Source organism: Vulpes vulpes, chromosome 16 (assembly GCF_048418805.1).
Source record: "Vulpes vulpes isolate BD-2025 chromosome 16, VulVul3, whole genome shotgun sequence".
Taxonomy (NCBI): domain Eukaryota; kingdom Metazoa; phylum Chordata; class Mammalia; order Carnivora; family Canidae; genus Vulpes; species Vulpes vulpes.
The window spans coordinates 55,303,105-55,325,528 of record NC_132795.1 but is presented as its reverse complement, the minus strand read 5'-3'; the positions used below and the strand labels follow the sequence as shown (position 1 = coordinate 55,325,528).

The 22,424-nt window shown below is 39.6% G+C and overlaps 1 protein-coding gene across 11 annotated transcripts in view; it reads left to right on the top strand.

Annotated features, from left to right (window-relative positions):
• TNRC6B (trinucleotide repeat containing adaptor 6B) overlaps nucleotides 1–22,424 on the top strand; it is a 241,986-nt gene that overhangs the window by 56,953 nt on the left and 162,609 nt on the right. For all 11 annotated transcript variants that reach the window (XM_026017290.2, XM_026017291.2, XM_072741220.1 and 8 more), the window contains exons 2-3: nucleotides 6,965–7,040; nucleotides 13,740–13,830. In XM_026017290.2, coding sequence (XP_025873075.1) covers nucleotides 13,786–13,830 — 45 coding nt within the window. In that variant the 5' untranslated portion in view covers nucleotides 6,965–7,040; nucleotides 13,740–13,785. The remainder of the gene's footprint in view (nucleotides 1–6,964; nucleotides 7,041–13,739; nucleotides 13,831–22,424) is intronic.

Here is a 22,424-nt window from a genome sequence, read left to right as displayed (position 1 = left end):
CATGATTGAGCCCCATGTTGGGCTCCCTGCTCAGTGGGGAGTCTGCTTCTCCCTCTCTCTCTCTGCCCCTTCTCCTGCTTGTGTGCATTCTCTCTCTCTCTCAAGTAAATAAGTAAAATCTTATAAATAAATAAGCAAACAATAGTAAATAAGACTTAGACCCTACCATCAGTGTGTGTGTATATATATATATATATATATATATATATATATATATATAATGTACCAAGTATAGTCACAAACTCAGAGGAAGAACCCCACCTGAAGCAAGAGAGAGGCATCAAGAAAGACTTCATAGAAAAGGTTTCCCTATACCTGCATCTTGAAGGCTTGAAGGTGGGGAAGAAATTTGCCCTATGAGTAGGAAGCCAGCCCAAGTAGAAACAGCATATACAAAGTCCCTGGCGCATGAAGCCATGTGATGTTCAAGGAAAACTGAAAGCAATGTGATTTTGTGACATGAAGCTGAGAGGTGAACAGGTACCGGACCTTGTATACCATGTAGTGAAAAATGGATTTTATCTTGAAGATGGGTGAGAGATATTGCAGAGGCTGTGTGGGATTGTACTTTATAAAGGCAATTCTGATGGCAATGGGGATGGGAGGGGCTTGAGGGTAAGAAAACCAGTGGAAAAAAAAAACAATAGGAAGGTACCTGGGTGGCTCAGTGGTTGAGTGTCTGCCTTTGGTTCAGGTCGTGGAGCCTGCTTCTTCCTCTGCCTGTGTCTCTGCCTCTCACTCTGTGTCTCTCATGAATAAAAAGTAAAATCTTAAAAAAAAAAAAAAAAAACAGTTGAATAAATTTAGTGAGAAACTACCAGAACTAAAGCAGTGGCAGTAGGAATGGGGAAGAAAGTACATGCTGAAATATTTGGGGATTAGAATGGACAGAGTTTGATGAGAGGAAGATGTTGATGATGGTGCCAGATTTTTTATTTGAGTGGATGATAGTATTCCCAAGTGAGGCAGAAGGAGGGAAGATTATTTAGTTTTAGATGCGTTACATCTTAGGGACCTGTGGAACAGGAGGTGAAGCACATTGACTTTAGGCAGTTTACAGAAGGCTTTGAAGATTGTAAGAAAGGTCAGTACTAGAGAGATTTGAGAGTCATTAAGACATAGATGGTGGTTGAATCTATGGGAAAAGATAAAGACGTGTGTATAATAAAAAGAGGAAAGGAAGGATGTAACTCCCAAGGAACATACCAGTAATGAATTAAGGATAAGCAGAGAAAGATTCTCCAGTAAGAGTCTGCAAAGAAATGGTCTAAGGTACCACACGTAATGAACTTGGCCCCTTCTGTGGGATAAAGGGACTAGACATGATCCATGACAGTTTGGGCATCAGAACTAGGCTCAATCCTTGAAGCCAGGAGTTGAGTTTGGTTTCCTTACCACAACCCATGTACCCTGGTCCCCCATGTACAGAAGCAGCAGCTCCTTACCCAGCACCATCCTGCTCATTTGTGAATCTGAAAATCAACAATGTTGACAAAGGCCTTGGCTGGCTCAAACCCAGGGAGATAGGAGAACCCAGACACAGCTCAGAGACCAGCAACTAAAACAAGGTACCCTTGGCTCAATGACTGGATCTGCAGTGTCTTTTTTTTTTTAATTTTATTTTTTAAGATTTTACGTGTCAGTAATCTCTACATCCAACGTGGGGCTTAAACTCACAACCCTGAGATCAAGAGTCTCATGATCCATAGACTTGAGCCAGCCAGGTGCCCCTGGATCTATAGTATCCTTGATATCAAGATAGGAAAAGAGCACCCAAATGATAAGACTTTCAGGTTATTCTAATTTTTAAATACAAAAGAGAGGTTAAAACAAAACAATTGAATAATACCCATCGTATTTGATAACAGGATTGAGAAGGAAAGATCTCAAATTGCAATGGTTAAAAAGTGAATGAGAGAGGTAAGGGCGTTGTGACCACAAATATAAGTTTCCTTTTGAAGAAACTTGACTAGGAGAGGAAAGGGGAGGGAGGGCACAAAAGCTGGAGGAGATTTTAGGATTAAAGGGGATGGTTTTAGGAATGTGCAGACTGGGACATTTTACAGAACTTCCAAAGCACTGAATTTAAGTAGAGATGACCTGAAACTGCACAGGTAACATTTCCAGATCTTGGAACAATCATAACGCTTGTGTATTGGCAGTTAAATAAACCCATCTGCCTGTAGCAAAGTTACCTCCACCTGTTCTGCTTGAACTTTCGATATCATTTGTGTTAATTAAATAGGTTCCTTCTTGCCTACTTGGACTGGGTGCCCTGTTTACAGAGCTAGTTGTGTAGTACCCTCTGCTCTGCCCTGATTGTTCTGGCATCCATGCTCGTCTCCTGAAAAGGCCTTCCCAACTCCCTTGCTGGTGTTTTGCTCCACCCTCATACATCTGCTGCTTCACTTAAGATGCCTCTTCTGGACATCTTGCTTGAAGTTAGGCCAGTTGCCAATGACATAGGCAATCAGGGCTTTCAATATTATGTGTGACTCATTTAAAAGTTTAAAGTTAGGAGTACCTGACCCTCTGTGCTGTCTAAAATCTGTGTATAACTTTGGATTCCCTCAAACTTAACTACTAATAGACTGTTTTTGACTGGAAGCCTTAACGATAATACAAGCAGTTAATTAACATATATTTTGTATTTTACATGTATTATATACTGTATTCTTTTTTTAAATATTTTATTTATTTATTCATGAGAGACACACAGAGAGAGAGAGAGTGAGAGGGTGAGAGACAGAGAGAGAGGCAGAGACACAGGCAGAGGGAGAAGCAGGCTCCATGCAGGGAGCCCGATGTGGGACTCGATCCCGGGTCTCCAGGATCACGCCCTGGGCTGAAGACGGCGCTAAACCTCTGAGCCACCCAGGCTGCCCTATATACTGTATTCTTAAAAGAAAGTAAGCTAGAGAAAAGAAAAGAAAATGTTTTTAAGAAATCATAAGGAAAAAATACATTTATAGAACTGTCCTGTGAAAAATCTACATAGAAATGAGCCCACACAGTTCAAACCCATGTTGTTCAAGGATGAACTGGTTTTTTTTTTCTTTTTTCTTTTTTTTAAGATTTATTATTTTAGAGAGCATGCATGAGCAAGGTGGGAAGTACGGCAGGGGGGGGGAGAGAGAGAGAGAGAGAGAGAGAGACCGAGACCCAAGCAGATTCCCCACTGAGTGTGGAGCCTGACACACAGGGCTTGATCCACAACCCCGAGATTGTGACCTAAACCAAAACCGAGAGTCACCCAACTAAGCTACCCAAGTGCCCCTGAACTGTGTATTCTTAATAGTCTCCATCCCAGAATTATACCTGGAAATTAAACTGATAACAATGGTGAGTCCTGGGTGAGCGTAGGGGGAGAGCGGACCACAATCAAGGGCCTTATCTGTATCACTTGAATTTTTTAAAATGAGAATTAAAATTAAACCTAAAAGAATTAGGCTGAATAATCAAGTTTGAAAATTAAAACTATGCCATATTAGAGGTGATACTAGTAAAGTGAGTATAATTTATTGGATATGTCATTCTTTCAACTTGCCATATTCCCTAGGAAAGAGGTAGGTCTGATTATATACCATAAGTTAGGTTAGGTACTGGTTTGGAGGAGCTCTGGAGGTCTACTTGCAATTTTTTAGCAGGGCGTAGTAGTGATTTAGTCCAAGACCCATGAAACCTTCCCAACTGTGTGTGAATCTCAAGCCCAGTCTGGTTACTCTGCAAGAGAACAGAGAAAACTGGAATGCTGTCAATTCAGAAAGCTGGAATGCTAGTTTACTGCCATGGCTATATACAATCAGATGGTAGGATTATAGTGTAGTTCAGAACATTTCAAAATGACGTTTTGAAGGAATTTGCCATTACTCATACCTTAGAAGGCAAATAGTGCTGTAGATAACTTCAACTAGATAATTCCAAATGTTGATTTTAGAATCAAATACTAGGTTTATCTTGAGTACAAGTGCATCTGATAACAGAGGTTCACAGCCCTGCAGAGAAAGTAGGGAAGCTGTTCTGTAAAAACTGGTTTCCAGAGTGCTTGGAAATTGCTCAGTTTCCCGCGCCTGCCCCTCCTCTGCTTCGACTGCTTTTCTTCTCACTGAACACAGGCAAGCATCTGAGCTCTGCCAAGTAGGCAAAGGACTGAGCTGGGCACTGTGTCCTTCTAAGCTTGTCTGTTAACAAGATATGTGATGATGGGCTACTTTATGAAGTTGGTACAGAATTTAGACAACTGGTAAGTCTAGAGAAGTCATGTTTAACCTGGGCAGAAACTAATCAGAATAGAGAACTGAAAATTAGTCAGGATTGTTCTCTTGATAATCTGCAGGTGACATAAAATGAAAGAATTGACTCCTTCTCTCAGGTACTGAGGGTCACACATAACTACATAGCTCACATCCTGCATGAGGGCCAGACCCATCTGGGAAGTCTCAGCCAGCTTCTTTAGGTTTCCCTGGTGCCATTTAATGGGGAAGGCTCCATACTGAAGTACTGAGTTATCGGGAATATGTCAGGGTTTGGTTCAGCTTATGGTTATTTAACTCCTGCTTGATACAAATTCTAAGATGTGTAAGACATAGAGAGCCCTTGTTGTCAAGAAGCTCCTGTCATGTGTAGAAAGTATTATATGGTATATCTCAGAGGAGGGACACTTAGTGCAGCCAAGGAAGGTACAGAAAACTTTCAGAAGCTAATTCCTGAGGCAGATCTTACAAGAGCAGTAGACAAAATGGGCAAAGGGCCCTCAACAGACAGCAGTGCATGTATTATGGGCAAGGAAACCACACACAATCCCCGTGAGAAGGATATGAAGTGATGATGGGGCTAGAGAGATCTTGAATTTTTACCCTAAAGGTAATGGATAGTTATTGACTGAATCTTGGCAGCGATCTACTCAGAGGTCAACATTTGCTTTTTAGAAAGAAAGATTGCTGGGACAATGGTGTGTCTAGTGGGAGGATAGGGATAATAATTAAAGTATTACTAATTATCATCGTGGTACAATTCCATCTGAGACTTATATATTCCAGCACTGTTAAAAAATAAGCAAAGGGAGAGGGGTTGATAGGTAAGAGGGCAGCAAGGGGCTTTCAAGATTCCTTGAAGCACCCTCTCAAATACTAAGACATGATATAGAACAAAAGCTATAACTCATAATCTGCAGCCAAGGGGAACGAAATGTGCTTTCTTAGAAACATTAAGTTGATTGTGATGGCATTCCGGGGTGGCTCAGAGGTTAGGTGCTGCATGATCCTGGAAACCTGGGATCGAGTCCCACGTCAGGCTCCCTACGTGGAGCCTGCCTCTGCCTGTGTCTCTGCCTCTTTCTCTCTCTCTGTGTGTGTGTGTGTGTGTGTGTGTGTGTCTCATGAGTAAATAAATAAAATATTAAAAAAAAAAGAAACATTAAGTTGATTGTGAAACTAAGGGCCTGACTTCCAAGTAGTGACAGGCTTTCTGACAGCAGTGCATACGCTAATCACAGGTGAGTTGTTGTAGGGCTTGTCCAGCATTGTTTTGACCACTTTTGCATACACACACAGAAGCCCAACCTTGAGCAGAATCTCCTTCTGGCATTTGTTTTTGCCATTGTAAAATGAAAGAACTGGCTTAGGACCTCTAAATGTCTAATATTAAGTGGCTTTTACTTCATATATTTTTGTATATCTGTACGTTGACATATGTAAGTATGTATTTCATATATATAAAGAGAGAGACATTCCATCATGAAATAAATACAATTTTCACTGCATCTGTTAACACCTTGCTGTGATCTGATTTGATTTTGAAGAGGCCATTCCAGCCATTATTTGGGAACAGACTAGGGAGGAGCGAGAGTAGAGGCAGGAGACTAGTTAAGAGACCTCCATAAGCGAGGAATGATAATGGCAGTAGAAATGAAGAATTTACATGCTGTGAATCAGAAATGAAGGATTACTGATGGGGCAATGAGAGGCCTGGGGTAGGTTGAGAAATCCAGGATGAACTCGAGGTTCAGACCCAAGCAACTGGGCAGAGGATGGTGCCTTTTATAAGACAGTGGAGTCAGGAGAATGAGGCTTGGGCAGGAGATAGAGTCCTGATTGGTATGCATTGAATTTGAAGTGATTATGAGACATTCTCGTGTGAAATGGAGAAGTCAACTTGGCATTTTTCTGGTAGAACAAATAAGGCAAAACCAATAATAAAGGTTTAATATGGGTTTTAGTGATTCTTTAGAAGATATTTCAGTTCACATTATTTGGTTTTTTTAAAAAGATTTTATTTTGAAGCAATCTCTACACCCAACGTGGAGCTTAAATCCGCAACCCTGAGATTAAGAGTTGTACACTCCACCCACTGAACCAGCAAGCCAGGTGCCCCCAAAGACTGCTCGCTCTCTCTCTCTCTCTCTCTCTCTCCCCCCACCTCTTCTTTAAAGATTTTATTTATTCATTCATTCATTCATTCATTCATTCATTCTGAGAGAGAGAGAGAGAAAGAGAAAAAGATTGAGAGCTTGGGAAGGGAGAGGGAGAGAATGAGACTCTTAAGCAGACCTGACACTGAGCATGGAGCCTGACATGGGACTGGATCTCACAACCCTGAGATCATGACCTGAGCTGAAATTAAGAGGCAGACACTCAACTGACTCAGTCCCCAGACATCCCTTAGTTCACATTCTTAATGACCACTCACCTTTATTGAGCATGTGGTTGGTGCCCTGCCGTATACTGTTTTATACATATTCTATTTTAACTTCCAAAGAACCTTATGAAGAAGGTGCTGTTGTTGTTCTCAATGTTGAATGAGGAGGCTGAGGCTCGGGAGGCTGGCCACTGGCCCAAGCATCAATAGCTGGTAGATGGAAGAGCCTGGCTTTGTACCAGGCTGCCCAATTCAGACCTGTACCCCGCCCCTCCCCATGGCATCTTGCTATGAGCGTGTAGCTCACTGTGATTTTTCTTTCTTTCAGGATTTTGGGTTTTTTGCACTGAATGTAGTCTAGACTCATCTTCACGGGCTTGTGTTGCCCCAGGATACTGTCAAAGGTAAGTTTTAAAAATTTGAATCCAGTATGTATTGGCAATGAAATGGGAGAGTCTTCATCTTAAAAAGAAGAAAAGGAGATTTTGATATTACTGCTCCTTTTCCTGAGTTCTTCCAGAATGTATTTAAGCTGGCCGTCATATTAGCTCTTTGCATTTCTACTTCAGTGGGTCCCTTTAAAATGCACATCAATCCAGATGATCAAGTGACATTTGGTGCCTCATCCTTTTATAAAGCTAGAATTTGTTATTAGGATTTAGCAATTCCACAGTTTTCTGTGAGCGTGTTCCCAGCTTCTCTGCCTCTAGTCTGTCCTTACTCCACTCTGTAGTCCATGTTACTGCCAGGACTAACTTTCGAAATGATGCATTTACTTATTGTCACTCCTTTGCTCAAATAGCTCTCACGGCTCTCAGTTGCTGCAGATGCCATCCTACAAATTGCTTGAGAACCTAATTCCAATCAGTGTTTCTGACTGCTTTTCTAGTGTGCCCTATCTGTTGTAAAAAGCCCTACCAGGCCGTTTTCTATTTCCCAAATGTATAGTTCTTTATTGTGGCTGTGTGGCATGGTTGATGCTTTTTTCTCCACTTGGAGTTTGGAAGAGGGGAGAAGAATGTAGCTATCCACTCCTCTTTCTCATATCTTTCCTGTGGTCCCCTCTCCCAGGCCACTTTGGCAGAATTTTTTTTTTAAAGATTTTATTTATTTATTCATGAGAGACACAGAGAGAGAGAGAGAGAGAGAGAGAGGCAGAGACACAGGCAGAGGGAGAAGCAGGCTCCATGCAGGGACCCCGACGTGGGACTCGATTCCTGGTCTCCAAGATCACATCCTGGGCTGAAGGCGGCGCTAAACCACTGAGCCACCCAGGCTGCGGGACAGAATTTCTTTCTCATCTGTATTCTAGGTGCACCTGTTACTATAACTGTAATAAAGCATTTGGTATTTTGCATTAGAGTTATTTATTTGTCTCTGTCTCCTTTACTAGTCTGTAAACCCTTATAGACTTCTTGGAAAGGAACTAACTGGGTTTTTTAGTGCCTATTGTCTGCTCCTGGACACCTTCCTGGGTGCTATGCATATGTTATTTCATCTAATCCTTGTAACACCTCCTCCTGACCAGTTTTATGGATGAAAATAATGAAGATTAGAACATTAAGTGCCCAAGATTACAACAGCTAATAACTGACAAAGAATTATGAATGACTCTGCTCCTTTTTCAAAGCCAAAGCTCTTTGTACTACAGCACTCTGGCTGAACACTGTCTGGTGTGTGGGAGGGACCCAGGAAATACCTATTAACTTAATATCTATTGCAATTTAAATAAAAAAGGACTTTAGTTGATTAACTCGGTCATTCCTATGTAGAAATATTGACTTTCTATTAAATCCCTGGTATACAGTTTTAAGTAAACTGTGAAGAAAGAAATTAATGAGATATAGTGTCTGGTGTCAAAGAGTTGACAGTGTCATAAGGGAGGCATCTGTGTAAGCAAGTAAAGCCAGTAGAGTGTTACAATCGAATTCAGACTAGACCCACTGGAGACACTGAGGAAGGAATCACCAGTTCTGCCTGGAGATGGATTAGGACAGACTTTTTATTTTATTTTTTTTTATGATTTTTTATTTATTTATTCATAGAGACACAGAGAGGCAGAGACACAGGCAGAGGGAGAAGCAGGCCTCATGCAGAGAGCCCGATGTGGGACTCGATCCAGGGTCTCCAGGATCATGCCCTAGGCTGCAGGCAGCGCTAAACCGCTGCGCCACTGGGGCTGCCCACAGACTTTTTAAAAGCTGAGTCTTAAAAAAAAAAAAGTAAAATAAAAATAAAAATAAATAAAATAAAATAAAATAATAAAAGCTGAGTCTTGAATGATGAGAGTAGGGTGTTCTCTGGTGGTACCAGGGGAGGGAAAGTCAGAAGGAGTAGTATGAACAAAAACGTGGAAACCTGAAATAATCTGGAGTATTTGTGAAGCTGTAATGAAGCTGTTCATTATGACTGGAACAAAGAGAAAAAGAGGTCTGGCTGGTGACGCCAGAGAGACACCTTAGGGTTAGGTCCTGGAGAGCTTTGAGAATATTAAATATATTTGAAAATATTAATATATTTGCCAACTTTAGAGAAGACCTAGCATGGATACTGTACAATGTATGGTTTTATTCCTGTTTGTCATTAACATTTGTTGAGTCTTGTCCCCTGTGCTGAAGCACTGCCACGTCAAGACTGTCAGTCACTTACTACATATGGCAAGCTGGTGACAGCTCTGAGGTGAAATCATGTGTTGAAGCAGAAATCAAATGCTTGTGTTGTCACGTCATCTTTGACAGCTTTATTACCACTTGTTCACCCCCTCCGGGGAATTTCCACATAAGTGGACTTTGCCTTGACTTTTTCATCACTCTCTTAGCACCGATACACTGGTCCCTTTGTCACTTCCCAAGCGGAACCCCTAGCTCAACCATATACTTTTGCATTACCTACTTTGTTCTCTTCTCATTTTGTCAGAGGGCAGTAAAATTCACTTAGACCCTTAGACACGACTATAAGCCAGGGTTTCATAAGAATGTCGTTAAGGTTTTTTCAAGAAACACCTAAAAAAGGTATCAATAATTCCAAAACCACACACAAAAAAATGAGGACAAATTAAAGAAAGGACAAATAGAAAAATAGGTATGATATGACATATATATAGTAAGTAGGCAGACTATATGGTGTTAATCAGGAAAGATTTTTAGAAATAAAAATTGACTAGATATCAAAAGGATGGAGATGTGGATTGGTGGTGAGGGGAAGGGCTTTCAAATGGGGTATGGACTGCATTGATAGAAATTAAATTTGAAACTAATAATACAGTATCAGTTTCCCCTTCCAAATTCACTGACTGGACAGTCACTTCACCCTGACAGCATGCGTAGGGATATAAGGCCAATAACAGCAAAAGGATATCACCCCACATGGAGGGAAGCATTGAGATGGCAAGTTTTCCTCCATTAACACAATGGCTCTTTTCTCCTAGTATCTGGTCTTAGATAGTAAGCCAGGTCATGTCCGGTGTGTCCCTCCCTTCTAGGGCAGAGGGGGTCCTGCTCCACTTTCAAAAAGACAACCCTCCACTGCTACCCACTCTTCTCTCAGGTATTCTCTTGGGCAGAATTGATGGGCAAAATAGATTTCGCCCCAGGAAATCCTAAAATGGATTAGAACAGTATATAAATTCTATGAACTCCAAAGCTAAACAAAATTGTTTTGGCTCAGTACTGTTCCCACAGCCACCAGATTCAGAAGCAACCAGATTCAGAAATAAGTCTATCTCCTGCCCATGAGCAGTAATTTTTGATAAAATTATGTTCTCAGAATGCTGAACTTGGTTGCTGTCTGAGAAAGGAAGATGCGTGAGGTCCTCTTGGTTTGAACCTCTCCAAGATACCCAGTTAGCCATGCCAGTGTACAGAATCTGTGACTTGGGCACTTGACCCAATTTGGAAAAATCTGCCAGCAGGAGGTTAAATTAGGAACTGGGCCTTTACTATACCTGGGAAAAGCCCGACCAATGTCCACTGTCTTCTGCTTTGAAGATTAATACTTGAAGTTCTTTTTGCAATATTGAGGAATTTATAGTAATGGTCACCCCAGTTACCAAGTTCTGTACCTTTCTCTAGAAGTTCCCTGCCTTCTGAGTATAATGAAAAACCTCTTTAATTTCTATTTCCCCTTTGGATTGCCTGTGTAAGCCGAGCACAAACAATTTAAACATAGAACTTCACTGGTTTTGTAGCACATGGGCTGTTTGAAATTCCGCTGCCATGCAGCTTATGTGCAGCAAATAATTGTTCTGCTCATTAATATCTGAAAGGCCTGTATGAAGAAAGTCTCTTTTCCCTAAAGTCTAATCTTTGCCTCAGCCATGCCTGCTTAGGAAAAGCTGTGCCTGCATAATTCAAGGTCAGGCAGCAGCCTTCTGTACTTTGAAGCCAACCAAGCCTGCTAATGCCCTATTCCCTTTGCTGAGGCCAGCATAGCTGGCATTTGCTTGCTAGGCCAGAGTGGCCGATGTATGCTGAGGCCACTTACACAGCTGACATTTTTTAGATGAGCTTTCAATACCATCACCACGACTGCTGCCACCACCACCACCACAACTGACTGTGGCTTCTTTCTTTGCCTATCACCAGCAAAGCCCCTTTGCTAAGGCTTGTGTGCCTGGTGTATTTAGTCTTTATAGAAACAGCCACTTATCTGAAGACAAAGTTACCATAACTGCAGTCATCACTAATGTCAAAATACAGTGTGGCCTGTGGTTCTTAAACTTCTAAATTTGGCCTCAGGGGATCCCTGGGTGGTTCAGCGGTTTAGTGCCTGCCTTTGGCCCAGGGCGCGATCCTGGAGTCCCGGGATCGAGTCCCACGTTGGGCTCCCAGCATGGAGCCTGCTTCTCCCTCCTCCTGTGTCTCTGCCTCTCTATCATAAATAAATAAATCAATAAAAATAAATAATAAATAAACAAACAAACAAATAAATAAATTTGGCCTCAATAGTGTAAAGCTGATGTATGACATGTGGCCTAATGTAAACTTTTACAACATTGAAACATGTTGCTCCGTCACTAAAAGCCTAAAGTCCTGCCCCAATAGAAGCCTTAAGGAATTCCACATGCATTTTACTCCCCAATTTGGGAGTTGTACCAGATTTTAAGGTCTTTGAGAGACCAAATAAATAGCACTCTTCTTCCCTTAGCTGAGTTCCATACCAATTGAGAAATAAGATAAAAGAGTAGAGGAACTCCTGAGTAGTTCAGTGATTGAACGTTTGCCTTCAACTCAGGTTGTGATCCTGGGGTCCTGAGATCAAGTCCCACATTGGGCTCCCCGCAGGGAGCCTACTTCTTCCTCTGCCTGTGTCTCTGCCTCTCTCTCTGTCTCTCATGAAAAAATAAATAAAATCTTAAAAAAAGATAAAAGAGTAGAGCATTTGAGAGACCAAAATATCATCTCTGTTACTTATAAAGCTATGGTGGAGAATGTGGCTTATATCTATAGGCAAGTGAACTTCCTAGTACTGAACTCAGTATTCAACAGTCTTACCTAGTCCCAGGTAATTGTGAGGGGCCAGCATTTAGGGGAACAAGAGCAGAGGAAACCTCATGCTCCCTGGGGACTTCTGGCTTCCAAAAGGAAGAGAGAAGGACTGACCTCATGTGCCTTGTTTCTCCTTCTGAGCTCATCATTCAGAAAGGATTCTCTGAGGTGGAATTTGTGCAAGTGGAGAAGAACCAGGAGGGAAACCTCAGGACAGGTGAAGGAGAGTTCCTCTATCCCAGCACATTCACACAGAAATGGCACATAAATCATTGGGGTGTCTTTTTTTGTCAGCTGTGCCTATGATGCATCATTTATGAAATACAGTCTCTATTTTTGTAAAGTCAAATGAGAACTTACGGACATTTATGAAGTGATTTGCATACGACATCCTTCTAGGTAGCATACTGAGTTTTTCTAGTGCTCTCCATGTAATTTTCATAGAAAGAGCAAGTTTATTTTTGCACAACTGTCATAAACAGATGAGGGGTAAAACCAACTAGAGAAAACCTGTTTCACTTGCTGTGAGCATCTGTTTCACACTAGGAATGGGCAGTGTCAGTTCATCTGGAGCGAGTGAATGGGGCTTGATTAACAGAGCTTCCACTGTACTAATTTTATATTTCATGTCACATAAATACACATTGGTTCCCAAAAAACCTTATTAGGTGAGCACAGTAGATATTTTGATACTCCTTTCCCACCCAGCAGATGAGGAAACAAATTCCGGTACCAGATCCCCAGGCTGTTGCATTTATAGAGAGTCCCTGCACACACACATACTGGGAGCAAGCATCTTTTTAGCTTTTATAATTTTGTAGGTATGAACCCTTTAAAGTGTTAGAAATGTTTTAAAATATTGGTTACCTGTAATAGGATGGAGATTTGTTTTGTGTCAGTTTGAGTAATTATCCTTCAGCAATTATATATTGGATGAAAATTTGAAGGTTACATATACTTTTAGTAGCTTCCTGTTGATACATTTTAATTCATGAAGTTTTAACTAACTTGACTCACTTTATTCTTAGAGGAAAAATTACCACTTTTTTTGTCTTGTCCTGGGATAGCCTATTCTTATGTAAAAAATTATCTGATATTTAGTTTATTAAGCAAAACCTCTTAAAGAAGTGGGATCAACCATTAGCATGTACCCCAATTTCAGTTATAAAATATATCACAAATATTAAATATAAATGATAAACCCAGGGAACCTAGCCAGTGTCAGTAGCCTGTTGTAATATGCAGGCAGTATGACCTGCTACAGCCTAACAACTGGCCCCCTGCTTTACATAGGTGGGCATCCTTTCCAATAGGTCACTGTATTGTATGAATTACTGAAGATTTTCACTGTCACCTCTGCTAAAAATCAAGATAAAAGAGGAAAGAAATCTAGAACTGTTTAATATTCCAATGTCTTCCTCCTCTAAGGTGGGGAAAATCCTCTCTTAACCTCTCTCCTCTTTTTCTTAACAAAGATGCATGTACACAAACACACACACACACACACACACACACACACACAGGGTCATTGCCTTAGTGATAGGGTTTCAGTCTAATCTTTGAAAAACTGATTTTTTGCACTAACTTCCTTTTTTTCCCTCTCCTTACCTCTTCTAGGCAGTATTTGTGTGTTTCTGCAGAGTTTTGCACAGAGTCTGTTCCCATGCAAACCAATGAGGGAGAAGTGTCGGAAGAAAGCAGTTCCAAGGTCAGTGAATTACTAAGATGCAAACAGTTTGGGTAGAAATTTAAAACAGGCACTGGATGAGTAGAGTGGGTGTTTTGTTTTAGGTAAATTTAGAAATTAGCTTGATTTAAATTAAAACCTAACCTAAAGGTGAGAAGATTTTTTCTTCTTGATATCCATTTTTTGTTATGCTCCATGACCAACTTAAAACAAATTTTACTGAACTCAAAGAGAACTTTATGTTTCATTTATGCAATGATAGCACTTTATCTTTTAATGTTTTATTGTGTAAGTTATATATTCTTATTTTAAGAAATTAAAATGAGTCAGAAGTGTATAAGGTAAAAAGTAAAAGTCTGTCTTATTCCTGCTGCACAGGAAATTATCAATAATTTCTACACATTTTTTATTATAAATTTTTAAACAGTAATTGTTAGATTTGGGTTTTCAAGCTAAGGCTTGAATGAATATTAACCATTGTCAAACCCTGTATATCAATTATTATCTATGTGTTTATGTGTATCTCTGTCTCTGGCTCCATGTCCTGACTTTCCTCAGCTCTTTCTCTGCTTGGTCATATGGGACCTCAGTATCACCGTCATGTCTGTCTCCTTTCAGAGGTGTTCCTAGTCCTTCCTGGGCACTCCAAGGAAGGACTCCAAGGGTATCTCAGGCTATGTCCTGGACAAGGCCCAGTCTGCTGCCCTGGACTTTCCCAAGGGGAGTCTTTTGGCTGTTGCCCGTGCTACTGGTATTCTCTGTGGGAGGGCTTTTTTCCCCTGGTCACTAGAATGCAATTTTGTATGACCTAATCACTTTCTCTCAGAGAGTTCTGCTGTTTTACTGAAAGCCGCTATTGTAAATACTGAAGGAAGACAAGTTGACAGAGTTAGTATTAATGTAAAACTTCAGAAGCCCTTGAATCCTTTGGAGACAAAGTGACTATTCCTTATATTTTTCCCAAAGACCACTTCAGGGCTTATTTAATTTCCCTGCTGTGTACGTAAGAGAAAAAATTGAATAGCACTAACACAGTTACCCATGAATCTGTTTTATTGTTCCACACTTTAAAAGTTAAATATTAAAATTATGTTCTGTAAAAAGTCTTTGATGACATATCAGGAAATCCAAAGGCGAGGGTATGGACTTTGTTGGCCTGATTCCTTTAGAAAGAGACTCGAGTGATCCGATTTATGTAGTATTTATGTGCCTATGTTGTCTCACTGATCTGAAAACAGATACTGTTTTGTCTTTTATATGCGGCTTTGACTCATTGAATGCAGTGATTGGTTTTCTTAGTGCCTGGTCTAGCTATTACACAGTGGAACTGTGCATTACTATGGAGGCTCCAGTTCTGGTGTGGATTTACTGACACATCCTGGACTACAGCTATTTACCTATGCTGTGTCTTTTACACTTTTATTTATTTATTTATTTTAATTTTTTATTTATTTATGATAGTCACAGAGAGAGAGAGAGAGGCAGAAACACAGGCGGAGGGAGAAGCAGGCTCCATGCACCGGGAGCCTGATGTGGGATTCGATCCCGGGTCTCCAGGATCGCGCCCTGGGCCAAAGGCAGGCGCCAAACCGCTGCGCCACCCAGGGATCCCTCTTTTACACTTTTAAATTGAGGTATTATAAAAAATAATACACCTTTGTAGTCATTCAGTTAATTATTCAGTTAATTATTTAATTAACTAATTATTTAATTAGTTAATTAATAAATATTCTAAACATTTAGAGGGAACCTAGTATGTGCTGGTGGTCCCAGGTATGGTGTGCAGAGTTATATAAGGCAGTCTCTGCCTGTTGGGAACTTATAGTCTAGTTGAGGGAGATAACCAAACCATAAGGGCCGTGATAGTGGCATTAACTGTGTGGAATTAGGAGCTAGACCAAAGCAAAGAATTCCTTCTGGAAGGAAGCTTCAGAAAAGAGGAGGTAATTAACACTTGAGTTTGGTTAGAAAAAAATAAGGAGTTTTTGTTCATTTTTATTTGGTGGTTGGTGAATGGGTGGGTGGAGGTGGGAAGGGCATTATAAGCAAAATGAACCATATGTCACGTGTATAACTGGTGAAGTCTAACAGGAGATGGTGGAAATGTTTGAGTTGAATAGCACTAACACAGTTACCCAAGATATATTTCAGATATCTTGCTATGCATTAAACCATGCCAAAAATTAGTGGTTTAAAACCACTTTCACAATCTCTTGGACAGAAGAATTCCAAATAATTTATGTAGATACTTCACCCTCAAGGATATGGAGCATAATTCCTTATTCCATAAGTGTGGCTTCACACAGTGAGGAAACTTGACAAAGAGCCAGGTGGTCAAAATCTACATCGACAGGATAAGTCATGTTTATAACACATACCCTTGTTGTGATGGGCTGACATGGCACCTTAGTGATCTTCTTCTCCAAAACCCATTGTCCCACTCTAATCATGAGAAAAACATCAGACAGATTCTGATAGAGGGATGTCCTACAAAATACCTGACCAAGACTATCCTCGAAACTGTCCAGGGAAAGCAAGATATGTCTGAGAAACTTTCCTAGCCAAAAGGAAGCTAAGGTGACGTCATGACTAAATGTAATAGAATATCCTGGATGAAGTCTTAGAATAGAGTAAGACTGTTAGGTAAGAACTAAGAACATCTGAATCAAGTATGGATTTTAGCTAATAATAATGTGTAACTATTGGTTCATTAATTGTGACAAAGGTACTGAGATAAGATATTAATAATAGGGAAATATGTACATATATGTATATAAAATCACTCCAACTTTTTATTATGTCTCATAATATGGGATTCACTGAGCTCTATAGGGCTCCAAAGTGGTATTGGCAGGGTCTGCAGTCATCTGGAGGCCCAACTAGCCAGAAACATCCAAAATGGCTCACTTACATGGCTGGCAGCTGGCAGTTTTAGTTTGAGGCTGTTGACCTGAGCATCAAGGATCTCCTCCGTATGACCTCTGTACATGGCTTGGGTTTTTAACAGCATGGTCACCCGGATCCAAGAAGGAGTACTGTAAACATGCAGAAGCTGCAGCCTTAGAAGTCACACAGCTTTCCTTTCCCCACCTTCTGGTGAAATAAAGCCAGTCCCAGGGCTACCCCAGATTCAAGGGGAGGAGAAACAGATTCCACTTCTCAGTGGGAGGATTAGGAGAAAATTTGAAGTCATCCTTAATAGTGATTAGAGTGTTAGGTGCCAGCCAAAGAGAAGGGAATGACAGAGACCATTATCTAAGACTATCTTAGGCTAAGGAGTTTCAAGAACAGGCAACAGATTTCTAAAGTGTGGAGGTGAAATGTGCATTTTACTTTATGATTTGCTCTCCTAACAACTAGTGTTGATGTAGAGGATAGACTAGAATATCTGTGAATTCTCTAAAGAAAGAGAATTTTATTGGCCCAACCCAGCTTGTGGCCTGATTTCCATTAGGTCTTGAGTTCTTTGAGTCAGGTGGCAGGGACCACAGACAAGGAAGTAGATCTCATGAAAGGACATGTGAAGCAAGAGGCAACAGCCAGCACTCCTGGGACAGTCTCCAATCAATACTGATACAATCTTTTACTATGTTTCTTACCAAGGATAGATCAGAATTTTTAATTACTACTCCACAGCTATTTCTCACTTTACATTTAGTATAATTTAGGTTGATATTCTAAACGAGTTGGTGTTGGCTTACTAGTTGTAGAGATTCTGCAGCTATAGGCTTGGAATGTTTATTTTTTAAGTGAAATCTGGCAAGCATAGTAAAAATTAACATAAAACCGAGCAGTTGAGTGCTTGTGATCTTATTCTCTGTACTTCTTTGTATAGTTAAGCATTTTATAATAAAACAAAACAAACAAGCTTTAGAGTTTAAGAATTATAGCTATGGATTTAAGTGCTGATGTGTCTTTCTTAACTACCATAAATAAAAAACACTTAATCAGGAAGTAAACATTTTATAGTGTTCTCTTTGTTGTTATCAGAGGTAATAAATGAATAAATGTAGTCTTTGTCTACAAAGAATAAAGTGATCTATTGATTGCTTTACATCAAAGAGTTAAATGAGATGATTTAAACTAGTCTTTTGCTTTTCAATTTTTTTAAATTATTTTTTTTAGAACGTGAGCAAGCAGGGAAGAAGGGGAAAAGGGTTAAAGGAAGGAGGAGAGAGAGAATCTTAATTAGGCACCAAGCCCATCGCAGAACCCAACATGGGCTCGATCTCACACCCCTGAGATCATGACCTGAACCAAAATCAAGAGTCAGATGCGTAACTGATTAAGCCACCCAGGTGCTCCAAATCTTTTGCCTCTTTAAGTTTAGGATATCTCTGAGACTGACTCTGATCTTGCAAATGGTAACAAGATTTTATGGCTTTTGGTATTTTAAGAGCAGACTGGGAAAGAAACCATGCAGGATAGGTATTTTTCCATTTGTTTTCATAGCTGGCAAACAGCATCAATTGGATTGGATTCCGAGTCTGACTCCAAAGTCCATGCTAAGTTCAGTCCTCCATCCTTAAGAAGTTATATGCAGAGTAATCAATTCTGTTTACTTATATCAAAGAAACTTCTTAGAAAGGTCACCTGGTGTAGAAGAATGCATACAAGGAGAGTGGGTGCTCTTTGCATATGAACAATGCTGCTATGAACCTTCCTTACATAGTTTTGTGCATGCCTTCATTTCTCTTGGGTGAATAGCCAGAAGTAGAATTGGGGGTCATATGCTAACTTTGTGTTTTATTTTTTGAAGACCTGCCAAACTGTTTTCTAAATGGCTGCACCATTTTATCTTCCCACTAGAAGTGCATGAGGGTTCTAATTTGTCCATATCCTCACCAATTTTTTATAGTATGTATTTTTTATTGTAGTATGTATTTTCATACATACTACATATGAAATACTATCTCATTGTGGTTTTGATTTGTATCTGGCATGCTTTTTAAAATGTAAGTGAAAAAATAATAATAAAGTAATAATAAAGGTGACCAGGTTCCACTCTGGACTTACTGAAATAGGATTTCAGGAGTTGGGAACCTGTGATCTCTGTTTTTCACAAGTGCCCCAGGTGATTCCTAAACCAGTAATGCGCAGACCGCAGCTGAACTAAGGGGCACTCAGAGGAGGCAGAATCAGTGAATTCTTAAAGTTGTCTCTGAAAGGTAAGACATACACACACTTCAGAGTAGGGTTGCATCTGAGGAGGGAGGAAAAAGATTGAGTTTGGAAAGGGCTAGCTACACAGGGGACGGACCTCACTTCTTCACCATATCTGTATTTTTATTTCTTTAAAAAAGAGAGAAATCTGAAGCAAATATGATAAAGCAAATAGGTTAAATCTGAGTGGTCATTACATGGGTGCGTTTGTTATTTTATTCTCTGTACTTTTTTCTGTATCTTAAAAAGTTTCTCTAATTCATAAAAATAGAAAATTCCATTTTCTTTCTAGCCCCAACTGTCACATTTGTATTCCATCTAGCAAAAAAGAGAGAACTTACTACTTCCCTTGAAAGACTTTATGAAAGTTGCACATTATACTGTGCTTTTATATTTCTTTGACCAGAATTTAATGACGTGGACACAATAAACTTCAAATGATGTTAGAATATGTGTTAGCTAAAATTTATAGGTTCTGTTGCTAAGGGGGGGAAGTGCTTCTGTTTCTCAAAGTCAACCACATTATCCAGTACGCTGCTATTATACTTGCCTTGCTCATCCTGTAGTTGTACAATTGATCTTTTAAACCTAGAATTTTAAAAAGGGGTTTTCAAAAGACTAATAATTCTTAGAGAGAAAGCAAGATCTTTCAGTAAATGGTGCTGGAGCAACCAGATAACCACATGGAAATACATGAACCATGATTGCTCTGCCACACACCATACATAAAACCTAATTTGAGATGGATCATAGACCTTAATGTGAGGGCTAAAATTGTAAAGCTTTTGGAGGACAGCATAGGAGATGTATCTATGAAAAAAAAAAGGAGAGAGAGAGAGAGAGAGATGTCTCTATGACTTTAGATAGATTGCAAAAAGCATGAACCATAAAAAAGAACAGTTGCTTAGTTGAATTTCATTTAAAATACTTAAACATCTGCTAATATGCTCACAGCATTAAGAATGTGGAAAAACTACAGACTGGGATAAAACACTTGCAATACATTTATCTAATAAAGGTCTTATATCTTTAGGAATATATATAAATATATACATTAACTGCATATGTTCACAAAAAGACTTATGTGAGAACATTCATGGTAGCTTTATTTGTAACAGCCCCAAACCAGATATAGTTTAACTATCCATTGACAGGTAAATGAATAAACAAATTATAGTATATTTGTTCTATAAAATAGTAATAACTAAGTTTAAAAAAATTTTTTTTTTTTTTAAGAGTAGGCTCCATGCACAGTGTGGAGCCCCGTATGGGGCTCAAACTCATGACTCTGAGATCAAGACTGAAGCTGAGATCAAGAGTTGGATGCCTAGCCAACTGAGCCACCCAGGCACCCCTAAAAATTAAACTTTTTTAAATAAACTTTTGATTTACATAAAAACACTGATGAATCTCAGAAACAGTATGTTGAATGAAAAAAGGCAAACAAACATGTACATTCTGCCACAATCTAATTATGTGAAGTTTATGAACTTCTAAAACTCACCTATGGTGATAGAATCATTACCTGGGGCATGTGTGACAATATCCATGGGAAAGGGCATATGGGAGTTTTTTGGGTGATGGAAACATGCTATCTTAATTTGTGGGGTAGTTACATGGGTGCAATCATATCTAAAATCCACTGAGTGCTTACAGTTAAGGTTTATGTATTTTTCTATGAATTATACTTTGATTTTAAAAAAGACCCAATTTTAGGAGCTTCTACCCTTCTTTATTGTCTGCTAAGACCATTTTTAATATTTTTTTCTGTCATCATCTATATTAGCTGTCCTTAACTTTATATTTCAGGAAATATGTATGCTTTTTTTAAAAAAAGGATATTTTTAAGTAATGTCTACACCAAATTTGGGGCCTAAACTCACAACCCTATCAAGAGTCGCATACTCCGCTGATTGAGCCAGCCAGGCACTCCTGTATGGTTTCTTTTAAAACCACCTATAGTACCTGGAATGGAGGGGATGGTTAGAAAGGTATAACATTTATAAAATGGATAGGATTTAACAATTAATTTGATGTGGAGGAAAAGGAGAAATCAAGGATGACATCAAGATTTTCCGCTGAGTGACTAGGAGAAAGGGGAGGCTGTTGTCAGATATAGGAAACATGAGAGAAGAAACAACTTTGAGGGAGTGGGTATGATGAGTTCTGTGTCAGAGTTTGAGATATTATCCTCATGACAGTGTCTCTCAGCCAGGTGAAAATACAGGGCTGGAGACAGGATAATTCAGGGCTGGAAATACAGAATTGGAAATCACTCACACTGAATAGTTGAAACTGTGAGGTTACGTGAAATTTTGGTGGCTGAATGTGAAGAGATGAGTTCAAGGACAGACCTGGGGGAATAGATGTTTGGAGAGTAGAAGGAAGAAAAGCAGAGATTAGCAAATTAGAGAGTCAGGAAATAATTATCAAACAACTTTTTGTGCCAGGTTTATAATGAATAAGGCATTCAGTCTCTCTGCATCAAGAAGTTTGCATTCTTGGTAAGGGGAGATAGACAACAAAACACGTAAATAAGTGTTCTTTTCAGGTAGTGATATGTGTTATGCTAGAGTGACTGAGTGTGGAGCTCTTTTAGCTGGGGTGGTCAGAGAGTTCTGTTCAAAAGAAATGTACTTGAACTAATGCCTAAATGATGTGAAGGAAGCTTTCATGTAACAGTGTGAGAGAAAAGCTTTGTAAGTCAAAGACGTAATTCCAAGGCTCTAAGACTAGGGGAAAGAGAAGAAAAGAAATGGAGAGGGTGTTTAGCATAAGGCAGAGGAGATTTTCAAAATGATGACTTTTTGAAAAATGGCTACTATGCCAACTGTTACTTAGAGGATGAGGAGAAATAGGGATGGTGAGTAGAAAGGAAATTCCATAATAAAAAATCATTAAGAGTTGAAAGCAGGGGAGCACCTGGGTGGCTCAGTGGTTGAGCATCTGCCTTCGGCTCAGGTTGTGATCTCGGGGTCTTGGGATTGAGTCCTGCATCGGGCTCCCCACAGGAAGCATGCTTCTCCCTCTGCCTATGTCTCTGCCTCTCTCTCTGTGTCTCTCATGAATAAATAAATAAAACCTTTAAAAAAATTGAAAGAAGGTTGAACACTGAGTAATTATAGAATTGTTGAATCACAGTATGGTACACCTAAAACTAGTATAACTGCATGTTAACCATACTGGAGTTAAAATTAAAAACTTAATTAAAACAGAAAAAGAAATAATTGAAAACAGGGACTCTATCAGATATCTGCATACCTGTGTTCATAGCTGCCTTAGTCACAGTGGTCAAGAAATAGTACCAACCCAATGTTCATTGACAGATGAATGGATAAACAGAAAGTGGTGTATCCCAACAATGGAATATGATTCAACCTTAAAAAGGAAGAAAATTCTGACACCTACTACAACATGCATGAACTTTGACATTATGCTTAGTGAAATAAGCC